The sequence below is a fragment of the Aspergillus karnatakaensis genome, assembly GCF_047715665.1.
Source record: "Aspergillus karnatakaensis strain CBS 102800 unplaced genomic scaffold BJY04scaffold_92, whole genome shotgun sequence".
Classification (NCBI taxonomy): Eukaryota; Fungi; Ascomycota; class Eurotiomycetes; order Eurotiales; family Aspergillaceae; genus Aspergillus; species Aspergillus karnatakaensis.
This window is the reverse complement of record NW_027395804.1, coordinates 18040-40307: the sequence shown is the minus strand read 5'-3', so window position 1 is coordinate 40307 and position 22268 is coordinate 18040. Positions and strand designations below refer to the sequence as shown.

The following is a 22268-nucleotide window of genomic DNA, read 5'->3' as shown; positions in this document are numbered from 1 at the left end:
CCTTGTTTTGAGTGAGCTTATCGACAGGCACATGATGCCAGATGACGACAGTCGATATCATACTTACCCTATTATACAAGGGCTAAGCCAAGCTAGCTAGTAATAGTAAGGATATTGGGACCCGTAAGCCTAAAGGTTCAAGTCAGCGAGACGATTCGCTGTCTATTCCTTCAAGTCAGGTATAGCACCCAAGTGCCGGAAAACCTGACGACAGGCCAATGTGGCTCCCATATTTTGGATGCAACACTGATACTCTTGACATACACTAGTTGGATAGTTTCTCTCCGTAATCGAAGACCTACCCTGCCTTGCTGACACTACTCTTGCCTGCTCTCACATTCTTTTCTTCTTAAATCTCAATTCATAACCCATATAGATCTATCAAGTTCTGTAAGCAAGCGGGTACTAAGCCCTTAGCTAGCTATGATAAGAGGTAAGGCAGGTAAACTAGGAGTAAGAATCTTACCCTGTCTATTATATGTTTACCCTAATCCTACCCGGTATCCACCCGGCTACTAGCCGTGCTGAAGCCTTATAACAGCTGGTTAGGAGTATAGTAGGTGGCCACATGCGAATCCCGGCTGTTGTATGGCATTATAATCTTTTTTGGGTTCCATAATTCTCAAGCACCAGTAGCCTTACAAAAACAAACAATAGCAGTGGTGGCACCCGGAAAAGGATTCCCGCTAGGTAGCGCAGGGCTAGTTCTCACTTGGCTGTTTCTAACCCCTGCCTGGATAGTGCCATATCCGAAATGCAACTGGGGCCGATTGGTGCAATTTGAGAGTACATTAGCAGGTCGGTTTATCCATCAATGCAAAGCAATGCCCAGGTGGCCCTCGGATCCGGATTTGCAGCTAATCTTTACCGAAGCTTTACTTCCTGGACCCCTAATATACAATATCATCCGAGCATCATCCGAGCACGATAAGACCAGTCAATATGATTGCTTTCCCTTAGATTACCTACCGTCGATCTCTCGGTAATCTAGACGTCTATTTCCCTGCAATGTCAGCTAGGTCAGCTATCGCCACTCCACTACCTCTATTACTTGTAAGCAGGTTTTCGGCTATGCTTGCTAGGGTCCATAACCGGTGCACCTGGGGAGACTGATAGGCATGATTGGGTGTTGAGGGCGTCGTCTGCCCTTGTTCTATTACCTGTGTCTCTCAAGTTTTACCAAGATATAAAACCAGCACATCCGAAGCATTGAAAACTCATCCCACAAGAACCTCTTCCCTGTTGATAGTTCGCTCTTCACAGACCTGGACAAACGATGACAGTCACCAATACAAAGCAGTCCGCCAGCGGGGGCGAGGCCATGAAAGATCCCGGCTTCGCATCCAGATACCGAACGGCTGCAATGATCAGCGACCTCCACGCCGAGGCTCTCGTAAAGCTATCTGGGATAGCCGACTCACCACTCCGCCCTCTCGTCGTCTTCGACAATGCGTGCGGCACCGGTGCGGTCTCGAGTATGCTTTACGACACGCTGGATAAAGAGACGATAGCGACTTGGCGACTGACATGCGGTGACATGTCGCAGGCTATGCTCAGCTATATTCAACAGAGGATTGTTGAGGAGGCCTGGGTGAATGCCGAGGCGCGGATTATTGATGCGCAGGACACGAGGTTGGAGACTGGCGCCTTCACGCATATTTTTTCGGGCTTCGGTAGGTTGGGGCTCGCCGGCTCGATACTATATACCACCTTCTTGGTGTTCAAGGACATATGGATTGACTAACTGGCGTTTTGCGGTCTAGCCTTCAACCTCTTTCCTGATCCACAGGCGGCACTTCAAGGTGTGTACTGTATCTCTTTCTCCTAGGGTATTCCTTTCTGGGTGGCCATTAATGTCAATTGGTCATACATCACTGACCACTGCATGTATAGAATGCCTTCGAATGCTCCAACCAAAGGGAACGCTAGCAATCTCGCTCTGGAAATACTGTACGTATATCCTCCCTATCCCCGCACCATCACAATTACAAGACCAACTAATCGATAACCACCTCCATCCAGGCGGCTGGTTCACCCTCACCCGCAACGCAATCCACGCCCACATCTCCCCCTCCCTCCCCTACCCCGGCGAAGAAATCCTCAACCTCGTCGACAGCGGCTGGCCCACCGAATCCGGCGTCCGGTCCTACCTCGAGACCGCAGGGTTCACCGAGATTGAAACGCTGGTCGATGTGAAGAAATGCCCCATGACGCCCGATGATCTCGTGGATGCTTGTCTTATGATTGCTCCCGCTGTCATCAAGAAGTTTTGGACGAGTGAGCAGCTCGATCTTTACGGTGGGAAGGTGGAGGGGGCTGTGAGAGAGTATATTGGGGGTTTGGTTGGAGCGGATGGAATGGGCGTTCTTGAGGCTGAGGCGGTTATTGCGGTTGCGAGGAAAGGATAGATTACATATCGAGGTTCCATGTGTTAGCAAACTACTAGGAACGTCTAGCTAGCGATTGTTGAGAATCAGCGGCAGAAGCAGAAAAATGAGGCGTGTGGATTCTGTTTATGCGAAAATACTACACAACGCAGCTGTCAAACACTACCATATGGGATATCCTACCACTCCAGTTTGGCTGCATCCATAGCTTGGGCCTTCTCAAGCAGCCCTGTCTGGACACTGCCCATGGACTCTCCAACCCTGCTGCTTTCTCTTGTTAACTGCTCCCACAAAGCACTTCCAAGAAGTTTATACCCCTCCACCACGCCCCTCCTAGCAATAAGCTCTTTCTCAATATCATTCAGTTCGAAGTTGAATGTCTTGCCAGAAGCTACAACCTCGCACTGTTCAACATCAATCTCAATCTCATCTCCGTCTGCGACAGCATCGTAGAACGTCTCATCGGATATTGTGAATCCGGGCAAGCCAAGCGTTCGCATATTCCTACAGAATATGAATGCGTAAGAGCGAGCTATCACAGCTTCGACGCCAATACCTAGATTCCGTTGTCAGTATCAGCCCACCAGTAGCCTCGCCTCATTTTATAGATGTCGGTAGAATAGCTGACCTTTTAGTGCAGACACTGCCACCTCTCTACTAGAGCCGCAACCAAAAGCGTGATCTGCCACGACGACTCGCTGACCACCGTGAACCTTGTCGCGGAACTCCGGGTGTGTGTATTCGAGCACATGGTTCCCAAAGTCTTCGTCCGTGACGCAACTTGTCAGGGCCGGACCGGGCGCGAGCTACAGGTTCTCAGTCAGCCGAGGCCTTCATGATTAGAGTGCTCTGGCAGGCAATAGGGCTCACCGCGTCCGTGTCAATGAACGATCCAAGCCTTGCAATCTTGCTTTTTATCACCGGTAACTCCGGCCTCGAGATGGCCTGTGGTGGTTGCCCTTCCCCGTTGACTGAAGGGGTCTGGCAAGCCGAAGGTGGGCTTGGAAAGCGTGGTTCCACATAGGGCACCTCAGACGTGATGCAGGTGCTCCGTAAGCCTCGAGCCTTGTAGTCCAAGAAATGGTCCTGGTCTATGTCTTCCAGGAAGGGTCGAGGATCTGTGACCCTCATGGTGAAGCTGGATGCTGCACACACTACAGCAGAGGAGAGGTGTCCAAACGACCCTAGGTTAGGACAGTACGAAAATTGTCAGCAACGAAGAGACAGCGAAGGTAACGTCGAGGCAGATACCGTACCTTTTCCCATTCGATTCTGGAAGTTCCGATTCTGCGAACTTAGCCAGGTCTCCCCTTCTCCCGCTCTATCCACTGATAACCCAAGGCAGTACGAACAGCCTGGTGGCCCACGTGTGAAACCCGCTTCGGAGTAGATATCAAGTAGGCCCATTGACTCCAGTTTATCGACTATCGGCAGCGAGCCTGGGACGTAGTGGCGTTTTCCCGAAACAAGTCGCAGACCCTTCTGCAATCCGACCTTTAAAACAAGGGCCGCGAGAACCAATTCCTCCTCCGTCGTCGTGCACGCCCCAATAAATACACCATCAAGCTTCAACCCCGACCTCTCAGACACAGGGACAACGTTGTCCGGGCTCGGGTACAGGGCTATTGTATGTTCCACCGCGCCCAAATCAACCTCATACCTGCCAGCATATGGCGCCCCTTCATCTGGACGGAAGTAGAGCGAGTGCCGCTGATACCGCTTGATCCGCCTTTTACATATGAAATCTCTTGTAACAGCATCAGGGACAAAACACCCAGAGATTGCCCCAAACTCGGTAGCCATATTGCAGATTGTGAATCGGGCATCGCACGAGAGAAACCTTGCCCCGTCGCCGCCAAACTCCACCACCCGCTCGCTGGCCACAGTGTTCCGCTTGAGCTCTCTCAGAATATGCAAAATAACCTCCTTCCCACTAATCCCTGCAGCAGGTCGACCCCGAAACCCAACAAATATGCACTCGGGAACCTTCACCCACGTCTCACCTAGCATCAGCCCCATGAGGACATCAACTGCCCCGAGCCCAATAGCAAGACACCCCACCGCACCAGCCGAGCACGTATGCGAGTCCGCACCGATAGCCAGCATCCCTGGCTCCGCGCGCTCGCGCACAAACTCCGTGTGCATGATCGTGTAATTCATCCCCTGGTACTCTGTCATCTTGAACTCTGCGGCTGCTCTCTCGGCACGTTTAACCAGATCACGCAGGTTGGGTGTTTGAGGCGCAGAGGGATGCACGACGTGGTCGCTCGCTAGCCAGAATCGATCGTTGCGCCAGATACCGGGGGATCCGAGCCCTTCGTAGATGCGGCTCATGCCCTGCCACGAGAGCTCGGAGGAGAGGACCCAGTCTAGTCGTACGCGGATGACATTGCCGGGTTGTAGGAGCAGGCTGGGCTGTGTGTTTGATGAAGGAGTGCTGATCAGGTGTTGCGCGAGGATCTTCTGCGTTAGCGTCATAGGCGCCGTGCCGGAACATGGCGTTCAAGACACGGAGAGGAAGGCCCGCGACTGCGTTTCTGCGCGGAGGGATAGCAGGAGTCCTTCGACTATGAACCTTGCCTTGTCGTACTGAGACTCCGTCTGTGCTGAGGGAGCGTGACCATGGCCTAGTCCCAGGCCACCGAACTCTTTCTTTGCGGTGATTCTCTCGACAGCTTCGGTAAGGGCTCTTGACTCTGGGTACCGCGAGCGGTCTTCTAGAATAGCGGCGAGAGAGGAGAGAAGAACAGGGATTGGGTGCTTGGAAGGGCGGCAGTCGACATCAGCAGGCACTTGAATTAAGGAGGGATCAATGCCGCATTCACGATGTAATAGCAAAAGAACCTGCTCGGAAACTGCGTAACAGGGCCGATTTTGTATCCGTCGTCATGTTGTGGCTAGGCCCCAGGAAAACTTTCCCGAAACTCGTGGGTCAATGGGCATGGCATAATTTCTAAGGTCCGGTTACTTTATAGCCTTCCTGCCCAGACGGACAAATGTGAGAAGAAGTGGACTTACCCCGCAAGCCGTCATTACTTAAATAGTCCATGCCAGTAGTGAACGGGGGTGAAATAGCCGCCCTACCCCGATATAATATCCACCAAATACCCGCCCTTCGCGGGCTTTTGGTCCGCACCATAAGCTGCGTCCTTGCCCTTTTCTACATTTTTATAGCTGCTTAGCAATAGCCGAAACGGCATCATCTATCTCGCTTTATATCTAAAGGATTGCGTAATGGTCACTTGGTGATTTCCTCAGAACGTAGTGCTTGAATAGTCCGCTCTAGGAAGCTAATATAGATGGATGGATCCATCCAGACCCACTGGGCATTTGTAAAACGCTTCCCACGGGTATCTTATTTATGTAGCAGACCTTGAAAATAGTTCTGAGCTCCGTAGATACCAATGGTCGATAAGTTCTAGTCTTGAACAGTTTTATACTTGACTCTCTAGCCTCCCATTCCGTACGCTCATGGATTCGATTTAGGAAGTTTCCCCTGGATCAACAAAGGCGGGAATATGCAGGTCATGGCATCACTAGCAGAGCCCAGGCCATTCTCCACGAAAGCTTGCTGAATCAACTTGATATTAGTGTTTGTGATCGCGCCGTCAGACCCAACCGTGGTTTCGCCACCAATGTCCCTGACCATATTCAAAACAGCAGCAAAAAAAATACAGAAGAGCTCCTGGGCACAGATAGTATACCAAGAGTTTGCAGAGATGCCACAGGAATTGACCTCGGTCCCAGAACTCCACTCGCATGGAAGGTGGTGTAATCCAAAAAGGTCGGCCGGGTTGGATGAGCTTTCGCGCAGAAATCTCTCAATTCCCATGGAAGTTTTGACGCCTTTGCCTCCCCACGCTGCAAATCCATAGTCAGCAAATGGCGGCGCGTCCTTTCCACGAGACGAGACAACCCGTGAGGCGGAGACGGACCGAACCGCTTCTTTGGTGTTTGCTTCTCTCAAAGACCATACCCAAAGCCCGATGACGGCTTCGAGCTCGTTGTCGTCTGCGCGACATGGTCCCGGAGTTTCAGACACATGTCTCATATCTCGCTCCAGCGATAGATAGAGGGATTTGACGGGATCGTGAGTGGCGCCCTTCATGGTAGTGGAAGAGGCAGGCTTCTGGCAAGGAAGTTCCCAATGCAGGACGAATACTGAGCTCCAGCCAGGCTCTAATACGATGTCTTTGGCCGTGAACAGTACGTCTGCCGCCGCCTCCAGAGCTCTTGCTGCTGATCGTGCTGCTGCCCGAGCTGCTACCAAAGCGGGGTCCCAGTCGGGCGTTAGAAAGGCTAATCTGGTTCGGTAGAGGAAAGGGGCGGCAAGATCGTCTATTCCAGACCTGTGGTTAGCCTGCTGACCGTCTGGCAGAAAGTGGTGCTCGAACCGCCAGGCGCCCAACTCTGCGAGAAAGCTGGTGTCCTGGCGAAATTGGCCGTCGGGGTCGAAATAGGCCTGCAGTCCTGATATTATGCGTCTTTCCTGTTGATTGGAGAAGAATAGATGCATTAGGCCTATGACCTCCAGTTTGGTGGATCCAGAAGACATGTGACTATAGTATCTCGAGGTTGAGATTTGCCAGTTGCGCCGGTCTCTGGGCGGGTCTATATGACCAATGTGGAGAGCGAGCCAGTCTACCTCATGGCCTGCATAGAGCTCAGGAGCATCAGCTAGACACACATCGTCCTCCTTTATACGATTGCTCCACAACCATGAGCGTAGTGTGCTCATAAGTAGCGTCAAACCGAGTTGAGCGACCGCAACCGACGATGACATGCTCTGAGGCCGAGAAACTGCAAAATGAATCCAAGGAGGCTTGATATAACAGCAATGTACACGAAAGGGGTTTTTGGTTCGTGGTGCTGCTCTCTCCAGGAGGTGATATATCTATTGAATTGGGTCTGAGGAGGGTGACTGAATACGAAGTAATCAAAGCCCTGATCGCCGATGAACTGCGTACCTGGCTGGACCCAGTATGGCCGTGATCGAGCGGGCTCGGGGGTGACATATCGATCCAATTTTTTCTGAGGAGGGATTATAATTGTGATGGAATCAAAGTCCTGATCGCCGTTGAACTGCGTACCTGGCCGTGATCGAGCAGGCTCGGAGGTCGATGTCCGCTGAAAGATGCGCACCTCACTGCGCGCCACGACCAGAGATGCACATAGCATCATCCCAATTCCGAGAAAGAGCGTGCCGCAGACGAGGGTAGGGACTGCATAGCGATCCTCAACATCTCCGCGGGACCACCCAAGCCTGTATCGAGCAATTCCCGCCCAAACTAGGATTCCACACTGCGCAAAAAGACCACCTAGTGCTGTTAGACGCACCAGCCAGGGCGGATAAGCGCGCATGCCGACATTCAGGGTGAGGTTCGGGCGGGGCGCAAAGCCTGCGTATGGAGGATCAATGTCTTTCCCGTCCGTACGCAGAGTCCACTCGTGAGACCTTTTGAGGTAATTCTGGAAAAGATAAATGCCCGCGGTCCGTACCTTCGCGTATACACCCGGAGTAGACTCAGCAAGAAAGGTGTAGGTGAAATCACTCTTGGTGGCATGTTGGTCATGAAAGATCTCAAGCAGCTTCGGTCGGCCAAGCACACGGGCTATACCGCCGTTGTTATACAGCTCGCACACATCACGACTGGTGGAGGAACTGAGTTCCGCTTCGGCAGCTGCTGCGCCTTCTTGTGCTCGGCCGATGAAGGCACGCAACGAGGGTGGACCAGAAACCCGGATGGCTGAAACCATCCCGGTGATGATCCCTAGAGGCGCGATTGCAAAGATAATAATATCCACCATGGTTAAGCATTCGCTAAGATATTGCTTTGTTGGAGCGTCCCCGAAGAGTGCGACCAGTGGAGCGAGATCCGTCGCCAGATTGTTGGCGAAGTCATCCCACCAGCCGCTCATTCTAGTAAAAAGGAGGAGTACAAAGCTTGTGATATTGCAGTCGAACAGTGGTGCCAGGGGGTGTGTGTGTGAAAAAAGATGATCTCGTGTGGCTAGCGAGGGGAAGGACCTCAGAAGCGATCAAGTTCTATTCTAAGCCACCTGACACGTTGACAAATCATATGCAGGGTACCCCTGTCAATGCAAACACTCATGAGGATGGAGGCTGGTTTGGCAGACCATCTGGTTTACAGCGGATCTAAGGTCGCTCAACCTTCACAGCCTCACCCTCATACAACATTTGTGGGTTATCTTAGTCCACAGCCCTAAAGAGCGGGGCAATCAGACTACTCTTCGCCTTCCCAAGCTCCAGCCCAGCATCTATCTCCTCATTGATCTTCCCGAAAAACCGCTCTTTACTCCATGTCGGCCGCCAGCCGATACTGAATGGAAGCTCGGCTACGATGTTGTCCCTGGAGGTATAGTTAGCAAGGATGATCGAAGCATGATGGAGATATCTCACCCAGAATTCCACAACGTCTGCACGAATTGTTCTGGGACCCCCAGTGATTCGGCAGCAACTTGGTCACTGGGATAGAGCCGTGTCTTTCCATCAGTGACCAGGCCGCGAGACTTTAGAGCCAAGGCGAGATGTTCCAGCACATCTCCAAGGAAGAGATCATGTGCCAGCGCAAAGTAATATCCCTCTTTATTGTATGGCAGTGCCTCGCCTAGGAGGACCTTCTCAACAATCCGATCATATAATGCGGTTAGATCGGAGATGTGGACAGCGGATACTTTCTGCACATTGATCAGTTATGTCAATAGCACCTTCACAAGCATCCTTACCGTGTTCTCGGGGAATCTGTATACTGTATGGTTTGAAAGACTGGCCTGAACATAGACAGGCAGTACCACGGACACCTTGTTCCATTCTCCGGTGCCTTTGCCATCTTAAGTTTATCAGAATCTGCTGAAGTAGTACAATCGGAATGTTACGGGGTACTCACATACTAGAGAAGGCACAACGACAAAGCTGGTCACACCTCGTTTTTCGGCATGCTCGATGACGGATACATCGGTCTGCTTCGGTTAGAAACCATAAGGAAATGGTAGCTCGAAAGTGTACATGTCTGATAGGGAACGACTGCGCCAGGCGCTTCTCCGTCTCAAATACCGCATCTGTGTCCTTGAACTGTCCAGCTGGCCAGCCGGTACTTTCGTAGAACGCACTGAGCCCTGATGTCTTTGCCATTGTTAACACTAGCATTATAGATGTAGTGGGCTCTCACATGAATGAAGTATGTCTTTCTTCCATTGACTTTCCCCTGCTTGCCTAGTGCATCGATCAAATACAAGGCCGCGGTGGGATCTATAGCACTAGTCGTGTGGATAATGATGTTCACTCTGGAGTATCAGCCTGGCTTTGCATTCTTCCATAGCGATGGAGACGGGTTACCATTGTAATATAGTAAGGCATCAATCACGGCACTTTTATCAGCCAGGTCTAGCTGAAGTACCGGAATATCCAACTTCGATAAAGCTTCGGCTTGCTTCTTTGACCTGACAGCAGCAACCAGTTGGCCCTTGCTGATGGATGGATTTCTGTGGCTTAGAAAGTCTGCGATGATCGATCGAACCTCCTCTGCAAGCGGTTAGCTGCTATACACCTTCTGTCAAGGGCTAGCTTACATGTAGCCAGCGGCTCCGGTGATCAGGATCTTTGAGGACATGGTACGGGTCACAGAATGGTGGCTGATCTCTTACGAGGATTCAGAGCAGCTGGAGAGAAGTATGTCGACGTTTACTTATAGGATGGTAAGATGAATACTCGCAAAGTATACCTGTCACCAGGCTGTAGAGGCATTACTAACATTGTTACTCAACAGTGATTATCAAGCGTCGGAGGATTTCCCATTCGTTACCACAGTCAAAATCAACCATCTTGAACGAATCAGAGTAAGGTTGATCGAATAAGCCTCACTTTGCACCACTTGCACTGTTTGCACTGCTTATCATAAAGCTTGTATATAATGTAGTAAATTCTACACCATCCGTGATCATATCAACCATGAAGCCAGTCGTCCTCATCCTTGGCGCAGGGCCCAACATTGGACACCATGTAGCTCGAGCCTTTGCTGCGAATGGCTACAAGGTTGCTCCTACTTCTAGGAGACCTCCCACCGAGGATAACAGCACCACAAACCAAATCCATATCCAGAGTGACCTCTCGGATCTACACTCTGTCGCTGGTGTTTTCGCCAGGGTCAAACAATCCCTGGGCATTCCCAGCGTCGTTATTTACAATGGTAGGAGCTCCCCGAGAAACCAGTTATATCCATCTAACATATCCAAAGCTGCAGCCGCGACCTCGAATGAAGACAAAAATCCACTATCACTCCCGCTGGCTGACTTCACTCGTGACTTGAATATCAACACAACCAGTGCCTTTGTAGCTGCACAAGAGGCAACCCTTGCATTTGCGGAACTTCCTGACTCCACCTCGAGGACATACATCTACACTGGCAATGTTCTGAACACTACAACTATTCCGTCACTTTTGTCCTTGGGTGTAGGGAAGTCAGCCACTGCGCATATTATCCAATCAGCTGCCGCCGCTTATTCCGATCGGGGCTTCAAGTAGGTCCTCTTATTCACTTGTGGCATTATTTATGGTAGCTGATCTTTAGTCTAGGTTTTATTACACTGATGAACGCAAGCCGGATGGCGCCCCGGCGTACTTCGATGTCGATGGCGAAGCTCACGCGAAGTTCTATCTCAAGCTCGCTGGCGGTAAATCACAGGGCCCGTGGCTGCAGACGTTCGTCAAAGGTGTCGGATACAAATCGTTCTAGAAAGACTCATATGTCTAGTCCTTTTGATTACTTGCCTATTCGATGGTCTCTTGAACCCCATGTCCACTATGTCATCAGTATCGCCCAACTTTGCATAATAACATACTGAATGATATCTCTGAGCGTTAATCATATGCTCTATACCTGACTCTGTTGACTCTCACAGATAAGAGCTTCCAAGCTTAAGACCAGTTCAAGTCTCCTTTGCGTATCCAACTTCCAGAGCTATGAGCACTCATCTCAAAACATAAGCCAACTCAGACCACCTCCTCTCCTCCCCGCTCACAATCCCATCCACAATCCCCACCAACTCCTCTGCCTTCGTAACCTGCGGACAATGCCCAGTCCCCAACTCAAACGTCTCAACCTCCTTGCCAACCCCTCTCATCCGCTCAATCATAACCTCCTGATATCGCAGGGGCACCGTCATATCCTCCGTCGTACAGACATACGAGACCGGAATATCCCCCTTCCATGCACAATGCTCAATACCCTGGTGCATGGCGTTCCCATTCCATACAGCCATACTACCCACAAACCCCTCCATCTCCTCATCGCTCAAGCCCGGCCCAACAACCAGATTGTTCGGATCGCGGCTCATCATCGTGCCGTCGTCTGCGAAATCGAATGCCAATGGAAGCAACGCCTCATCGCCCATTTCCTGCACCCACCCGGTCATCGATTGCCCTGGGGAGAGGGCGAAGGCTGTGATGTAGACTAGCCGGGCTACGCCTCCGCCGGTGGCAGCAAGATCAGCTCCTGTGGAGGAATCGTCTTGGAGTTGCTGCTGCTTGTCTATGCGGAGGTCTTCAACGCCGAGGCCGGCTAGGGCGTTCGTTCCGACTTGTCCGCCGTAGGAGTGCATGAGCACAATGAGCTTGCGGCCAGTAGCAATGAGGCTTTCTGCATAGCTACGGATTAGGGCTGTGTCGGAATTGAGGTCTGCATTCGGGGGCCGGGCGCCATTGACGGAGAGCAGGCGGGGGACGTGGACTTCGTGGCCGAGGGAGCGGAGCTGAGAGGTAAACCTGGAGTAGTGGGCGGGGGTGAGCCAGCCGCCGTGGACAAGGAGGATTGCTGCTTTGGAGGGTGTAGTCATTATGAGTGGTAAAGTTGGTCTTGGGTTTTGACAGCGATCGTGGATAGAGGCTTTATGGGAGTTCACTCGGGTCGTGCAGCGGTATTTGGAGAAAGAGATAATTGGGAAGGAAGAAGAACAGCCAGGCTGCCACCGGAAGAAAAGATAAATAGAGGTTTTGGAGGGGTGCAGGTGCTTACTGCCAAGTGCCAACAAAGAAAGAATCTACCATCCTCAGCCGCATGAGCTCTACAGCGCACCTAGTGCATTGTAAACCAGTAAAAGCTAGTCATTTTACATAGTAGCGCAGTGTAAGCGCTAAGTCTAACCGGTGAGCAATAGACAAAGAACGCTACCATCACCTGCCCAATACATCTTATCCGAGCTATTCATCTCACCATATTCCTGCACGAAACCGCCTAGACCGTCTCGACATATACCAGCCTCAAATCCCTTAGCCTGTTTGGTTAGAGACGGAGAGGAAAGAGCTCTACCTGACACCGGTGAAGCAGCCGTGCCTGGTCAGAGCCCTATCGCAATGGCGGCTTCCTCAATTTCAGCATCTATCTGCCGCTCACGTTCCTGCAGCTCTTGTGCCTCGTTATCAAGAATTCCAGACTCAGTATCTGACCACACCTCCTCGTAGGTCTCTCGAAAGAACTCCCACATAATTTGCATTTCGTCTTTAACATCAACGACCCAGTCACAGTGGGCAATATAATCGAACAGGAAGTCGGAATCGGCCAGCCAGCGATCAGATAGTTCCTCTTCAATCCCAGCATTCACCCAGTAGAATTGTTCAAAGTCGATGGCCTGTTCGTAGTCCTCCCAATAAGCTTATTGGGACTCGTGGTCGACAAGGATAAGGCGAGGGCAATCGGCCATGATCTGCGACGCGATCTTGTGAACGGGGGCTCTCGCACCGAAACACCGCGCCATCTGTCCTAAGCTGCGACCGATATCGTAACCGTGAAACGAAGGATTCAGGACACGCTCCGTTATCTGCTCCCGCACCGTGTGGAGGTTGGGAAAGTCCTCTGGGTCATCGAGGTAGTCGCGCAGGTCGAGACCTCGGTCGAGCAGGGTTTGAAGCGAGACTCGATGTTTGACGTACTTTTCAGGAATCTCCCATTCGAATACGTATTCGTGCTTGAAAACACTTGGATCTTCCACCTTCTTCACCTGTTCCGCAAGCTGTTCAGCGTGGTGATAAACAATGGAGTTGTTCTTGGCCGCTGCGTCAGGAACAAAGATGATTGCGATCCAGATCTGTGCTGGGTCTTCGCCCATGTTACAGTACTTGTCAAAGCCACGGTGAAGAGCTTCAATAGGACGGTCAGTTACGGAGATCAGAGCAGTAGGGGTTCTATTCGCTTTGTTCCGGTGTCGATCAAATTCGTCAAGGAGCTCTGTTTGCGATAGGCGAGGGCCAACGCGGTTCATTCCACATCTCAGGGTACCGGCACTGCTGGCCGAATAGCAGCGGTAGAAATACAGGCCAGGGCGAGGTTGACTCATGGTCGGAAGGTCGTTTGATGATGAGACGATGAGATGATGAGGGGCGCAAGGATGAGAGATAAGGCTGACGCACCTCCTGTCAGGTGATTTTCTAGGCGGATTGGTTTTACAGGGCTCGTATGGATAATAGTTTGATCACAATATACATTCCCCATAGAGTAGTACTTAATCATCATAGCCCCTGCTGGCACCATGCCAACTGACAGGGTTGCCATTATGCAATTGGCGGTAGCATTCGAGCATGCTGAGCACATTGAAGAAACCACAATGAAGATATTCCCTTCTATCAGTTTCTTACACCCTTTGATTATAGAGCAATGTCGATACCGGGCTAATAACAAGGCCCTCTATAATAGCCATGCCTGTGTCTCCTTGCTCTCGGACTGAGAGTATAATTTCAAACTTCCTTGAGCACCCGGTATATCTAAAAGCCCCGGGCCTTACACGTTGTGGAAAAGAAAAACCAAAGCGCGAATCTGATATGAATTAGGTTGTACCTAGTGTGTTGAATCGCCTAGGCAGGACCCTGCATGCATGACAAAGACAAAGCGCGCGACAGCATCAGACAGAACTGCACCCATATCACCGCTGATATCCACCAAAGACACCCTGAGACAGACCATGACCTTGGCTATAGCGATCACCCAAACTTCCACTCCCCTAGTACCTAAAGCGCATAGCAGGCTTGCGCTCACCCTCCTTCGCCGCAGTGCGGCTCGACAAAACAAAGCTATACTGCCCAACAACCGCACCATCAGAGCCAGTCCTAGGCCCACAGACCTCACCAGAGGTATCGGAGCCGCTGTCACAGCCAGACAAGACACCCTCGACGCAAGTGAGCTGCGGGGTCCAGGCGACGTAGCCGGTTTGGCCCTCGAGAACCTCAAAGGTGTAGGAGAGCTCGTTGGTGACGGACTCGGAGAACTCGACGCCCGTGCTGGCGGAGACAATGCCGTAGGGGTCGCCGACGCTGGCGCTGAAGGTTGTGGAGCGGCCGACTGTCACGCTTGCGGAGATGGCAACCTGCGCGGGGCCGGAGACGGGGTCCGAGACGGATTGCGCGCCGCCGTCTTTGGTGTAGGGGCCCTGGCGGCTGAGGGAGAAAGGAGTGAGGTTAGTGTGGGGTTTGGTTCGGAACATGGGAGAGCTTACGTGGTGAAGCTGGAGCAGTCGCGCTTGTGCACTGAGGTGACGTTGGGGAGAATCCCTGCTGCGGCCACGCGGTTGCCCTGCTGCGCGCAGCCATCGCCGCAGCAGTACTCCATGGCCATCATGCTGTTGACGGCAATGCTATATCACCTTTGTTAGCTACTCACCGCAGTCTAGCGAGAAAGAACTGCTTACCGAGCGCAGGTTGGCTGCGTGAAGGTGCCGGCAACAATACCGCAGTTGTTCACGCTGGAGCCGGTGTAGACGATATGCTGGCAGCCGGTCTCAGCCTGGGGAATGTTGAAGTAGACGTCGTAGCCGCCGGCCTCGTTGAGGGGAAAGCCGCTGTTCGTACGATCACCTCGTCAGCAGATGCTTGCGGTCCAAGGTGAAGAAGGGGAATCTCACTTTCCGTCAAAGGAGCTCTTGTCAAACTGGGTGCAGACACCACCAGTTCCTTCTTCGAACGTGGTGAAGCAGTTGCCGGCAGTGCCAGTGCAGCTGGCGTCCTTGCAGGTGTAGATGTCGGTGGCCTGGGCGTTGGCGCCAATGGCAGAGACAAGGCTGGCTGCCAGGATGGCGAGGGCGGAGGTGGAAATGGCCATTGCTGCGGGCTGGGTGGTGATGGAAGAGTTGATGCTTTTGGTTGACTTGTGTTGAAGACTGTTGGATGAGAATATGTCCAGCGAACACAACCACTCTTATATACCTTTGGTCCAGTGCAGAGTCATGTCTGCCTCGATAGAACTTCAACCTATAAACCTGCCACTGACATCATGCTGTACAGAAACCTGTATAGATGTACAGCAACTCCAACTCTTTGATCCTACCGGTACAGCGAAGCCAATCACAACTGCTCTGTAGATAGTGTGTCAAGGTACATGCTGTCTGCTGGGGGCGGTATTCAAGACATCCCATCTCGACTCCTTGGAAGAAGTGCCCTAGTTTCATTCTCACTACAAGCTGTGCCGCTCGACTGTCGATCAGGACAGACCATAGCCGCTAAGCAAGCCACATCTGCACCACAAACTTGGATTGTGGGGAATCTGCAGCGTTTAGGGTCTCGGGAGGAGGACCGCACGTTCCTGACAGTCTGGCAAGCTCGACTTGGCCCCATGGCTCGCCCCCAAACGATGGGCATCGCAGGAGGGACGTTGTGGGGCGTGGAGGAGACGCAGACACCGCTAAGTATAATGCGGAAGTATGTACATCCAGGTTTATTCGCGATAGTAGGTGTCCCTGGCCCACTGTGCCTTTTACTGCCAATGTATGGGTTGATCTATATGACAGACGTTGGATGTTGCTGATCATCGCTCACTCTGATTCAGGGGGCGAGAGCGCAGATGGAGTCGATGGACTGGAACACCGTCTTTGGCGATCTCCAAATCCAGCCCCTGAAGCACTGGTGTCGGTGTCTCCAACGTGGAGATCGCCTATGCCAACGCCACAAACGTCCATGGCAAGATTCTCGACGCCACCACGGCCAACGCTCACGATGTGGGTTCTGGCGAGGTGCGGAGCACTGGACATCCGCTTGTCACGTTGGGCTTGGTCCTTCTATGCCTATTGGTCCCCTTGCGAACCATATCGTGCGGTACACATTGGACGTTGAAGCATGTAACCACTCGCGGCGCTTGAATGCCACAGTTCACAACACTTTGTTGACCCACGAAGCTCCCAGATAGGCAGGTCCTTAGGCTCTCTAGCTCAGCCCAGGCCAAGGCGAGTGTGCCTTGACCTTGATCTTGGCGCTTGTCTTGTTTCACACTGGCTTCGGGTGCTTACAGTAGACAAGCACCGAGATCTCCTCAAACGCCGTAGACACTGAATACCATGATGGCTACATGTGATATAGGGCTCTACGAGGTGGTACGAGAGTACACTCTCCAACTAACCCGCGAACTACTTACTGCATGACCTTATGACAGATCCAGTGCTCAGAGAGGGCAGTGTCTGGCTAAGCGACTATATCGTCCAGAACCGGTCTAACTGGATCGGTGTCTCTCCTTTCCAAAAAGGCATTTATAACAGACAATCAAGACGTATCCGGGAAACTGCACAGCGATTCAATTCCACCCCTATCCGCGCCAACACTACTCTGTCTAGAAACACAAGCAACCCGAGTCCGGAAGCCCAACGCCACTGACTCTCAAGACCTAAACTAGAGAGAACTTCTGGATCAGTGAGCTCAGCAAGTTGTTCTACGCCCACGAGAGACGGGTTAATCTATCATTGGTTCGTTGCAGACTGTACTTGTATTGCGATGTGACGTCGGTGGCCAGTTATGTCTCACATCGATGGTGGTTGTAGCTGTAGTCCGTAGGCTATGATTGCCCAGCCTGTACCGCTCACCCTTGGGAAGGAGTTGGAGGAGTTTCACTCGATTCTGCCCTGGGATTGGACGAAACATGTTACCATGACAGGAAGGCAAACGAGAGATCACCAGGCACCTACTGCGACTGGAGCTGGGACTGCAACCGAGTACAGCAGCACGAGGGAGTGACACTAGCCGGCGCCTCCCGACACCCCCTGACCCTATGCCCAGCGCTGCGGGTGAAGCTTCGAATTGGCTGGTCTCGGGCCTTGCTCAACATGAAAGCTGTTCTAAGAATGGAATAAGGCCTTGTTCTTCGTTGTACGTGCAGTTTATCGAATGCCATCTTGTTACCATTGATTGTGATCGCTCCCTAACACTCCTTACCGGAAACTCGACGACGGCGAGAGCGATTGCTGAATTCTCACCTCATGAAACATCTCCAGGCATGACCAAATCTGGCAAGCTCAATTCGCTTGTGTGGTACTCCACAAAACTCCTACGTACTGATGAACCCTTGGCTCGCCGGGCCGCCGTCCGACTGTGTGGCGTGGCCGGGGTAGCTGTCGCTGAATCTGTACTCTGGGTGTCTGGGTACTCCACGAGCAATGCCTAGAGCAGAATCCAAAACATGGGGGCCGTATTCCTTGTTTATACCATGGTTCTGGTGTAGATCATGCAAGGTCCTGCGGTTATTCATGCGTGATTCATGATTATGTGTGCTGGGATAATCCGGGCTAGTGCGCACTACCGTTACTAGTAGCGCCTGTCGACTCCACAGGATATCCTATACCAGCATGAGCACGATTTCCAAGCCATATCTAACTATACATTCTTAGAGAAAAGCCCTACGGGGTATCTGGCACTTGAACCGTGAATATTGTCAATGGGTTAGTGGGATAGTACGAGAAATCCATTTCACATAACTTGAGATTCTTCATTATATTGCAGGCCTCTATCCTAACATTTATAGGAAGGACAAAGGTAGCAGGATTACCATCGCATCATTCAATCTTTTTACTGCCTTTGTAGTGAACTTCTTTGCCCGATCAATTCCTCGGATTTAGTGATCGGCTCACTGGTATCCGACTGCATCGGATGAAGCCAAACGCCCAAGTTGATGTATAGGTCTAACCATAACTCCAGCATAGCTGCCGAACAGTTTCTGGCCACGGCTGTAGTCTCGCGAAGTACGCAGCAAGCTTCCGCTCTCTGCCTTGTACATGCGTGGTCATCATTTGATTACAGCATGACCTCAATCAATTGAAACCGCATAAGGTGTAGGCTTTTCGACAGAAGCTTTGATGTTATACTGTTTATGTAGCAACCGTTTCAAGGACTTTATAAAGAAGAAGAAAGTTAATTCTGGTACTACTCAGGCGTAGAAGCTCGCGCGGTCGTCTATTGGAAACATACCAAGTCCCTCAAGCCTGTATTCAGTCTAGGGACGACCTGCGTTGCGACATTCGTATCACAAAACCACCAGACAGGGTCACCCTCCGGTCGAGGATTTCCGCCTCAGCCCCATCTCTGGTCCATGGATTGGGGTCAGTCAAGGGGAGGGTCTTTTTACTTGTATCTGTCCTGGAGGATAACCGGAAATCCGATCATTATATGGACAGTCAACGTGCGCATACAACCCTGTAGATCTACCTTTATGCATGCCGGGACCCTCACCTCTTCATTACAAGACCTGTCAGCTTTCTAGCCGCGTCTTTTCGCACTAGCTTGGTGGTGAAAGCGAGCATATCGTTCGACATGTTGTGGGAAGCTAGATTTGCCCGCTTGGCTGACGATCTAATGACCTGGTTTAGAGAAAGTTGAAAGCACTTTGATTGTAGAAGAGATTTTAAGTTTATGTTCGTGTAAATTGATATAGTAATCAGGGGTTCTCACCGAAGCTTCGTTCATGATAATAGCTGTTCGCTTTCCCCACAGCAGCAGAAATATATATAAACCATGAGCTACGGGTAGCCACCAACTAAATTGCTAGGGTCGCTACAAGTAGGATTAGCACAGCTAAGCATAACATAAATCCTGCTCCGCTCTTTGTATTATTGACTACGCAAGGCCAGTTCCCGCGATTAGGGCTCACTGAAGGGCATCACCATCGAGTTCTGATATCTGGAAAAGAGCATGCAAACACGCCAAGAAATGAACGAGGGGGTAATGAGGGGAAAGACAGATAAGATAAGCTGCGTAGTATCATTGTAAGGCGTGCAACAATGGACTGCTACCCTGCCCTGCCCTGTCCAGCCCCTTGATAAATACCCCTCACATCACGTCTCCAACTGCCCCTGCTGCTCTTTCACCGCTCCTCTATCCCATCTCTCCAGCTTCTCCTTCTCTCCTCCCACTCTACTACTACCACCGACCTCTCCAACAACCATGTACGCCCCCAAGATCGGCGACTCCCTCACCGACCTCGACACCCCCTCCATGATCGTCGACCTCGACCTCATGGAATCTAACATTCAAAACCTCTTCTCCACGCTGCTCCCCACCGGCCTGAAAATCCGCCCGCACCTCAAAACAACCAAGAGCGCCGCTCTCGCTCACAAGCTCGTCGCCGCAGGCGCAACGGGCTGCTGCGTCGCGAAGATTTCCGAGGCTGAAGCCATCACCGCTGCGGGGTTCGATGATATCCTGATCACATGCGAGATTATTGGAAAGGTCAAAGTCGCGAGGTTGGTGGAGTTGTTTCGGCGATATAATGGGATCAGGATTGTGGTTGATAGTGAAGTTGGGGCTAGTGCGATCAATGAGGCGTTGGAGGGGGCGGGGGTGGAGAAACCGATTGATGTCTTGATTGATCTAGATGTCGGGTTGCATCGCACGGGGGTCAAGGCTGGTGAGCCGGCGCTTGCGCTGGCGAGACATGTTGCTGGTCTTAAACACTTGCGGTTGATTGGCGTGCAGGGATATGAGGGGCATCTGCAGCATCTGCATAGCAGGGAGGAGCGCAAGGCGCAGTGTCTTGAGTCGATGAGGGTTCTGACTGAGACTGCGGAGGCGCTGCGCAAAGCAGGGTTTAATATCGAGGTTGTTACGACGGGGGGGACGGGGACTGCGGAGTTCTGTGCGACTGTTCCTGGTGTGACGGAGTTGCAGCCTGGGTCGTTTATTTTCATGGACACCGACTATCGGAATGCGGTTGGGACGTTCTACTCGAATAGCTTGACGCTGCTTTCGACGGTTATCAGCAAGCAGGGCGATCGCCAGGTTACGATTGATACGGGGTTGAAGTCCCTGACCACGGATAGTGGATTGGCTGAGTGTAAGGACTCGAGGTATAGGCATGAGAATTTGGGAGATGAACATGGCGCGCTGTTCTGGGAGGAGGGGACCCCGGATTTGAGGATTGGGGATCGGGTGGAGATGATTCCGAGCCATATTGACCCGACGATCAACCTGCATGACTACTACTATGCCCACCGGAAGGGTGTGATTGAGGAGATCTGGAAGGTGGATTCAAGGGGGAAGGTTCAGTAGTTGAAGAGTTCTCCATCAATTATACATAGAGCATAACGGGAATCAAGCAAATGTCTCTCCAAGCACTCACTGCCCCCTCAACGGATCAGCCACCCAAGTATCGAAGTCTACCACCCCCGCTGTCCTCTCAAAGGCCCACTCCCGAATCGCCTGAAAGTCGCGACACGTATGCGCCACCCGCCCATCAGCCTGCCATTTATGATGCTCGTCCGACCACGCCCAGTGAATGGTAGATACATCTGATGAGCACATGAGGCTCTGCCGGAGAGACTCAGAGCAGTGGTCGAGATGCTCCCAGAAGGCGGAAACAGCAGAGGGGTCACTTTCATTTAGACCCATAGTGTGGCCCCAGGCTTTTTTGTGGAGGTGGTGCTGGGTAGTTAGCTTGGTTTATTGATTGCCGGGGAGGGGAGAGCGCACTAGACAATGTAGTTGGTGGAAGACGTCAAGCTCGACGACGTACTTCCCTGGGTCAGAGGACAGAGGGAGTGTGTGGTTGACTAGTTGTGCGGCGTCAGATTTGGGAATCTTGATGATGCCGTCTGAAGTATGTTAGTAGACGTCTATAGAGATGAAGCGAGAGGCATACAGTTATACAGATCCTCCCAAGCTGCGTCGTACTCCTCTGTCGGCGGACCCATATATGGTGTTTGCTCGTCACCAAACCCACTAAAGAACGTCTGTGTTTTGTACTCAATGATCCGGTTTGCCGGTGCTGTTGAAAACACTTGTTTAATACAGATCATCCAGCTGATGAGCAGAGGCGTACGCACAGAACAGAGGATTTGGGATCCGCATGTCCCCCGACCTCCGCAGCATGTCATATAGCCAGAAAATATTGATCAGGACACTAACGCCCAGTGCCGCGTAGGTGAAATATTGCGAGAGACTCAAGCGGCTTTCTCGCTTGCGATTTGTTTGATCGCTGAGAAACGCATCTGCCTCATCGCCGCTTCCTTCAAGATTATGATATTTTGCGTCGTTCATGTTGCAAAGACTTTTGATCTTGCAGTGGGGGTTGAGGAAAGAGAGAGTACGACGTGGATGTCAAGCCACCGGGGATGGCGAGATTAATTAGTATGATGGAAACGAATGATCGAAACTTGATTGCGCCTTCCGGCAGCCCTGTGGTAGATTTCGGACGGCCCGATCGTACTCGGATAGACCCTTGACTGGGACTTTCATCAAATAAGAGGCCCCGTAGGGCTGCCTCCGTAAGCATGCATACGCATACGTTCGCCAGCGTACTCGGAGCCCACTTACTGCAGCGCAGAGCGCATCTAATTGGGCTTGCGACTGTCAATACGGCGCAGAATACGAGGTCATAACAGCTACCTAACCCCGATCAAGTTACTCTCTATGCGGGTGATGTAGATCTCTCTTCAGCAATATCGAGATTGGCTCCCGCGAGGTTAATCTACTTCGTAAACGTACCTCATCGGCGCTTGGCGACGTCGACATTCGTCTGCCTTCTATCAGAGGAATCTTGAGGTTGTGACGAGAAGGGTATAAAAACGACCTTGATGTCCTCAATTAAACACCCTCTTCATACAGACGCAACAACCCACACTCCCTCT

At 51.7% G+C, this 22268-nt stretch overlaps 10 protein-coding genes across 10 annotated transcripts; 2 read left to right on the top strand and 8 right to left on the bottom strand.

Moving 5' to 3' along the window:
* Nucleotides 1-2293: 2293 nt before the first annotated feature.
* BJY04DRAFT_233131 (uncharacterized protein) lies at nt 2294-5420 on the bottom strand (the record flags this gene model as incomplete). Its single annotated transcript, XM_073719896.1, has 8 exons — nt 2294-2316; nt 2414-2456; nt 2648-2943; nt 3016-3193; nt 3258-3571; nt 3644-4850; nt 4899-5147; nt 5406-5420. The coding sequence occupies 8 exons, from the start codon at nt 5418-5420 to the stop codon at nt 2294-2296; spliced, it is 2325 nt and encodes a 774-aa protein (XP_073564786.1).
* A 291-nt stretch (nt 5421-5711) lies between these two features.
* On the bottom strand, nt 5712-6358 carry BJY04DRAFT_202863 (uncharacterized protein). Its single transcript, XM_073713274.1, has one exon. It carries the CDS (start codon nt 6217-6219, stop codon nt 5857-5859), a length of 363 nt encoding a protein of 120 aa, XP_073564785.1. The 5' UTR covers nt 6220-6358; the 3' UTR covers nt 5712-5856.
* Nucleotides 6359-6829: 471 nt separating this feature from the next.
* On the bottom strand, nt 6830-8384 carry BJY04DRAFT_202861 (uncharacterized protein). Its single transcript, XM_073713273.1, has one exon. It carries the CDS (start codon nt 8304-8306, stop codon nt 7134-7136), a length of 1173 nt encoding a protein of 390 aa, XP_073564784.1. The 5' UTR covers nt 8307-8384; the 3' UTR covers nt 6830-7133.
* Nucleotides 8385-8598: 214 nt separating this feature from the next.
* BJY04DRAFT_233130 (uncharacterized protein) lies at nt 8599-10018 on the bottom strand (the record flags this gene model as incomplete). Its single annotated transcript, XM_073719895.1, has 8 exons — nt 8599-8758; nt 8809-9086; nt 9135-9238; nt 9296-9368; nt 9415-9531; nt 9578-9690; nt 9745-9848; nt 9978-10018. 8 exons carry the CDS (start codon nt 10016-10018, stop codon nt 8599-8601), a joined length of 990 nt encoding a protein of 329 aa, XP_073564783.1.
* A 338-nt stretch (nt 10019-10356) lies between these two features.
* On the top strand, nt 10357-11140 carry BJY04DRAFT_211646 (SDR family oxidoreductase; the record flags this gene model as incomplete). The annotated part of the gene is made up of 3 exons (XM_073714435.1): nt 10357-10594; nt 10643-10925; nt 10981-11140. 3 exons carry the CDS (start codon nt 10357-10359, stop codon nt 11138-11140), a joined length of 681 nt encoding a protein of 226 aa, XP_073564782.1.
* Nucleotides 11141-11326: 186 nt separating this feature from the next.
* Nucleotides 11327-12239, bottom strand: BJY04DRAFT_233128 (alpha/beta hydrolase; the record flags this gene model as incomplete). The annotated part of the gene is made up of 1 exon (XM_073719894.1): nt 11327-12239. The coding sequence occupies one exon, from the start codon at nt 12237-12239 to the stop codon at nt 11376-11378; it is 864 nt and encodes a 287-aa protein (XP_073564781.1). The 3' UTR covers nt 11327-11375.
* Nucleotides 12240-12398: 159 nt separating this feature from the next.
* Nucleotides 12399-13769, bottom strand: BJY04DRAFT_202859 (uncharacterized protein). Its single transcript, XM_073713272.1, has one exon. It carries the CDS (start codon nt 13734-13736, stop codon nt 13056-13058), a length of 681 nt encoding a protein of 226 aa, XP_073564780.1. The 5' UTR covers nt 13737-13769; the 3' UTR covers nt 12399-13055.
* Nucleotides 13770-14396: 627 nt separating this feature from the next.
* Nucleotides 14397-15490, bottom strand: BJY04DRAFT_224477 (uncharacterized protein; the record flags this gene model as incomplete). The annotated part of the gene is made up of 4 exons (XM_073717979.1): nt 14397-14829; nt 14889-15026; nt 15081-15230; nt 15294-15490. The coding sequence occupies 4 exons, from the start codon at nt 15488-15490 to the stop codon at nt 14397-14399; spliced, it is 918 nt and encodes a 305-aa protein (XP_073564779.1).
* Nucleotides 15491-19361: 3871 nt separating this feature from the next.
* BJY04DRAFT_172193 (DSD1 family PLP-dependent enzyme) lies at nt 19362-20886 on the top strand. The gene has a single exon (XM_073709254.1). It carries the CDS (start codon nt 19588-19590, stop codon nt 20689-20691), a length of 1104 nt encoding a protein of 367 aa, XP_073564778.1. The 5' UTR covers nt 19362-19587; the 3' UTR covers nt 20692-20886.
* Nucleotides 20688-21830, bottom strand: BJY04DRAFT_172202 (oxidase ustYa family protein). Its single transcript, XM_073709255.1, has 4 exons — nt 21465-21830; nt 21281-21406; nt 21112-21233; nt 20688-21063 (listed from the first exon to the last, which is right to left on the bottom strand). The coding sequence occupies exons 1-4, from the start codon at nt 21676-21678 to the stop codon at nt 20758-20760; spliced, it is 768 nt and encodes a 255-aa protein (XP_073564777.1). The 5' UTR covers nt 21679-21830; the 3' UTR covers nt 20688-20757.
* Nucleotides 21831-22268: the final 438 nt, after the last annotated feature.

Coding starts and splice junctions, on each gene's coding strand:
- BJY04DRAFT_202863 (XM_073713274.1), bottom strand. CDS start 6,219: ATGGGAATTGAGAGATTTCTGCGCGAAAGCTCATCCAACCCGGCCGAC.
- BJY04DRAFT_172202 (XM_073709255.1), bottom strand. CDS start 21,678: ATGAACGACGCAAAATATCATAATCTTGAAGGAAGCGGCGATGAGGCA. Junction 21,407..21,464: donor GATCCCAAATCCTCTGTTCT/GTGCGTACGCCT, acceptor TGTTTTCAACAG/CACCGGCAAACCGGATCATT. Junction 21,234..21,280: donor TTGGGAGGATCTGTATAACT/GTATGCCTCTCG, acceptor AACATACTTCAG/ACGGCATCATCAAGATTCCC.
- BJY04DRAFT_202859 (XM_073713272.1), bottom strand. CDS start 13,736: ATGAGTCAACCTCGCCCTGGCCTGTATTTCTACCGCTGCTATTCGGCC.
- BJY04DRAFT_172193 (XM_073709254.1), top strand. CDS start 19,588: ATGTACGCCCCCAAGATCGGCGACTCCCTCACCGACCTCGACACCCCC.
- BJY04DRAFT_202861 (XM_073713273.1), bottom strand. CDS start 8,306: ATGAGCGGCTGGTGGGATGACTTCGCCAACAATCTGGCGACGGATCTC.